The following is a 4,620-nucleotide window of genomic DNA, read 5'->3' as shown; positions in this document are numbered from 1 at the left end:
CACGTCCCCCACGCCCCGTCCCTCACAGCCCTGTACAGGCGGCACAGCTGTGGGTACTGATTGCCACAGCAGGACCCCTGTGGGCCTACTCTGTGCAGTGCTGAACTAAGTACTGCTCTCCCACAGTACCTCATTTGTTCTGAACTGAGTACTGCTCTCCCACAGTACCTCATTTGTTCTTGGGGGGTGTCATCACCTCCTTTCCACATAAGAGGAAACTGAGGCACAGAAGCAGCCACCACAGTCCCTGGCAGCATGTTGTGAGCTCATCAGGGTTCATGCAACCATTAGAGCAGAAATCCTTCCCAGGAAGGAAGGGGCAAGGGCGGGAGGGCTTCCTGCAGACCTGGAGCTCAGCTTTGGCGGCCAGGCTGTGGCGTCTACCCGGGGCACCACGCTTTGGCGCCCGGAGGACCCCGGAGGCCCCGGGCCGGCTTCCCGGCCTCCCGCTGGCCTCTTGCTGTGCCGGTCCAGGTAAGTTAGGTGGGACCTTCACCATTGGAAAAACGTTCATTTGTTGTTTTATAGCTCATTTCTCCAATTCTGAAAAACCAGAACTAGAGCAGAGATGATTAAGAGAGGCAATCTGCCCCACGAAGTGGGGAAGCTAACATGTCCATCCACCCTTCTGTCCACCCATCTATCCACCCTCCCACCCACCCATCCATGCATCACATACATCATTTTCCATCCATCCATCCATTCATATATCCACACATGCATCATCTGTCCATCATCTATCCATCTATCCATCCATCATCTTTCCATCCATAACTATCTGTCTATCCATACATCACCTATCATCTTTCTATCCATCCATCCATCCATTCATATATCCACACATGATCATCTGTCCATCATCTATCTATCTATCCATCATCTTTCCATCCATAACTGCATCATCTGTCCATCATCTATCTATCTATCCATCATCTTTCCATCCATAACTATCTGTCTATCCATACATCACCTATCATCTTTCCATCCATCTATCCATCCATCCATCCATCCATCCATGTATCATCTTGCCACTTACCATCTATCTGTACATATATACACATATATAATCCATCTACATCTTTCCATCCATCTATCCATCATCCCTCCATTCTTCCACCCCTTCGCCATCCATCTGTCTCTCCTGTGGCCCTAGTCTGTGGGCGACCTGCAGGGAGAAGGCTACCGAGTGCCCATGTCATGTCTCCCTCTGCCTCCAGGAGAAAAGAAGAAGTACCTGCCACCCAGTTCGCGGAGGGACCGGAAGTTTGAAGAGCTGCAGAAGGTACACCACCTTCCGCCCAGGCCCCTGAACTCCTCCTTCCCCCCAGGGGAGGCGGGGGCAGCAGCCCACCCCCCGGCCTTGGCCCAGACGGGCAGGCCGCGGCCCCGAGGCCCCAGGAGACGCGTTGAGTGGCTGTGGTGAACACGGGCTGGGCGCTGACTGCCACCTTCATGTGCAATCCCCACGTGCTCCCCGGCAGTGGAGAGACACCTGCCGTCCCACGGGAGAGGCTGCCTGACCCTGTGGGACCCTGCGGCCAGGCAGCGCTGGGCCGGGCGGGGAGGGCAGGCTGGCCACCAGGCCTAAGCCTGTGCTGCTCGCCTGCTTGGCTGCACTCCTGGCTCTCTCCTTGGCCGTGGGTCTTTCTGTGGCCTCAGGGTCAGCTGGCATGGCGGGTTTGGGCCCCTGCTGCTCTCTGTCCTGTACCTCCAGTCTGAGGTCTGTTTCCCCCTCCAGGGAGGCCTCCTGGCCTGCACCCTCTCCCAACCCACAGCTCTAGGGCCCCCTGCTACATTCTCTCCCGACCCTCTCCTTCCTGTGTCCAGTCCCATGCGAGGTCCTGGGCACAGACAAGGACTCCTGGACCCGACCTGGGCCTCCACGGCCCCCCTGGTCAGAGTCCTCTGACGTGGATCCTGGGAGGAAGTCTTGGTTGATGGAAGTTTCTGTGTGTGTGTGTGTCGCCCGCCAGCGTGGTGCAGACGTCTCGAGCCACATCCTCCCGACAGAGCCGGGCCTGGGGCCACGGCACCCATTGCAGCAGCTCGGTCTGCTCCCCACCTGCCCCTACGCCAACCACAGGTCCCTCGCTCCCGTCTCAAGCCTAGTCAGACACAGCGGGTCTGTATCCCCCCTCTCTTTGAGGCACCTGCTGTCCACTTTGCCACCACTCTGTTCCACGGCTGCCTACCCCGTGTGGGGTATTTGTGACAGCAGTGCCAATTGCTGAGCACAGAACCCTTACGCGCCCCAATGCCAACCCCACCCTGCCTGGTGTGGTGCCGGGACCCAGGGCTCTGTGGAAGCCGGGAAGGCAGGGAGGGCTTCCTGCAGGAGGTGACCTGCGACTGGAGGCAGCGCCGGGCTGAGGTGGACGCAGGGCCCGGTGCCCCCAGCCGGGTCAGCTGTCCCCTGGTGGCCGCAGGTGCTGACCGAGTGGCTCAACATGACCCTGCTCCCGGAGCACATCGTGGTGCGAAGCCTGGAGGAGGACATGTTCGACGGGCTGGTCCTGCACCACCTGTTCCGTGAGTGCTGAACCCCCGTGCACGATTCCAGGCCGAGCCAGGCTCCCGCCACCATCCCTGGGGAAGGGGTGGGCAAGCGGTGTGTGTGTGTGTGTGTGTGTGTGCATGTGTGTGTGTGTGTGTGTGCATGTGCGTGTGTGTGTGCATGTGCGTGTGTGTGTGCATGTGTGCATGTGCGTGTGTGTGAGACACTGCCCACGCCCAAGGCGGGAGGGGTGGAGATGTGGCTCCAGCCCAGCCGGATGCCCGAGACCGCTCCTTCCTGTACCCCACGGTCTCTCCAGCTTTGGAGACGGGGCTGCTGGTTCTAGGGACTAGGAGATAGGGAAGAAGCCCCTGTCCCTGCTGGACGCGGTGTGCACAGTCCGGGCCTCCCCCGACCCCGACGGCTCCTCCCAGGAGCCCCAGCGGCCCCTGGCCTCCACCCTGAGGGCGCCTTTCCTGGGGCTGGACTCAGGTCTGGGTACTCTCGCTTGGCTTTTTCACTCAAGGGTGGCACCACTTGCACCGCACCTCCACTTGTGGCTTTTGGGTAGGTATTGGAGAGGATAGTCTCATGGACTTTCCTGCCCAGGCTGGCTTTGAACTGCAGTTCTCAGATCTCAGCCTCCTGCGTAGCTAGGATTCCAGGTTTGCCTTCCAGGGACCCTGGTCCTGGAGCTGGGGGTGGGGGCGCTGGCCAGCAGCCACACTCCTGGCAGACAGACTTCTGGGAAGTGTCAGCAGGCAAGGCCAGCTCAGAGGCCGGGCCCGGCTCCTGCACCCAGCCTGCGGCCCCGGCCCGTCCAAGAGTGGACAGACGTCTCCCGGGAGGCGATGGCACTTCCGCCTGTAGGAGTAAGAGGTAGCCCAAAGCTGGGAATCCGGGGCATGCATGCTGCATCCCCCCCCCCGTTGGGCTGGGAATCCTGGGCATGCATGCTGCACCCCCTCCCCTGTCCCGGGTGCTCAACACCACCCCCCTCCCGCCTTCAGAGAAGCTGTCGGGGCTCAGCCTGGAGGTGGAGGAGATCGCGCTGACCGCCGCCAGCCAGAGGCGGAAGCTGGGCATCGTGCTGGAGGCCATGAACCGGAGCCTGCAGGTGGAGGAGCCCAAGGCCAAGTGGACCATGGAGGGTAGGTGGGGCTCGGCCTGGGCCCTGGCCCACAGGAGGGAGGCTGGGTGAGGGTAGGTGCGGCCTCGGCCCTGGCCCATGGGAGGGAGGCTGGGTGAGGGTAGGTGCGGCCTCGGCCCTGGCCCATGGGAGGGAGGCTGGGTGAGGGTAGGTGCGGCCTCGGCCCTGGCCCATGGGAGGGAGGCTGGGTGAGGGTAGGTGCGGCCTCGGCCCTGGCCCATGGGAGGGAGGCTGGGTGAGGGTAGGTGCGGCCTCGGCCCTGGCCCACGGGAGGGAGGCTGGGTGAGGGTAGGTGGGGCGCGGCCTCGGCCCTGGCCCATGGGAGGGAGGCTGGGTGAGGGTAGGTGCGGCCTTGGCCCTGGCCCATGGGAGGGAGGCTGGGTGAGGGTAGGTGCGGCCTCGGCCCTGGCCCGCAAGTGGGAGGCTGGGTGAGGGTAGGTGCGGCCTCGGCCCTGGCCCGCAAGAGGGAGGCTGGGTGAGGGTAGGTGCGGCCTTGGCCTGGCTCGCGGGAGGGAGGCTGGTTGAGGGTAGGTGGGGCGCGGCCTCGGCCCTGGCCCGCGGGAGGGAGGCTGGGTGAGGGTAGGTGGGGCGCGGCCTCGGCCCTGGCCTGCCGGAGGGAGGCTGGGTGAGGGTAGGTGGGGTGCGGCCTCGGGCGAGGGAGGCTGGGTGAGGGTAGGTGGGGTGCGGCCTCGGCCCTGGCCCGCAGGAGGGAGGCTGGGTGAGGGTAGGTGGGGCCTCAGCCCTGGCCCGCGGGAGGGAGGCTGGGTGAGGGTAGGTGGGATGTGGCCTCGGCCCTGGCCCGCAGGAGGGAGGCTGGGTGAGGGTAGGTGGGGTGCGGCCTCGGCCCTGGCCCGCGGGAGGGAGGCTGGGTGAGGGTAGGTGGGGTGCGGCCTCGGCCCTGGCCCGCGGGAGGGAGGCTGGGTGAGGGTAGGTGGGGTGCGGCCTCCGCCCTGGCCCATGAGGCGCAGGCACAGAG

The 4,620-nt window shown here is 63.7% G+C and overlaps 1 protein-coding gene across 1 annotated transcript in view; it reads left to right on the top strand.

Annotated features, from left to right (window-relative positions):
- Parvg (parvin, gamma) overlaps window positions 1–4,620 on the top strand; it is a 32,663-nt gene that overhangs the window by 2,515 nt on the left and 25,528 nt on the right. The window contains exons 3-5 of the mRNA XM_013035428.1: window positions 1,218–1,282; window positions 2,427–2,529; window positions 3,505–3,645. Of these exons, the coding sequence (XP_012890882.1) occupies window positions 1,218–1,282; window positions 2,427–2,529; window positions 3,505–3,645 (309 nt within the window). The remainder of the gene's footprint in view (window positions 1–1,217; window positions 1,283–2,426; window positions 2,530–3,504; window positions 3,646–4,620) is intronic.

Source organism: Dipodomys ordii, unplaced genomic scaffold, assembly GCF_000151885.1.
Source record: "Dipodomys ordii isolate 6190 unplaced genomic scaffold, Dord_2.0 Scaffold211, whole genome shotgun sequence".
Classification (NCBI taxonomy): domain Eukaryota; kingdom Metazoa; phylum Chordata; class Mammalia; order Rodentia; family Heteromyidae; genus Dipodomys; species Dipodomys ordii.
Note: the sequence above shows the minus strand (reverse complement) of the source record. Positions and strands in the feature narration are given on the sequence as shown.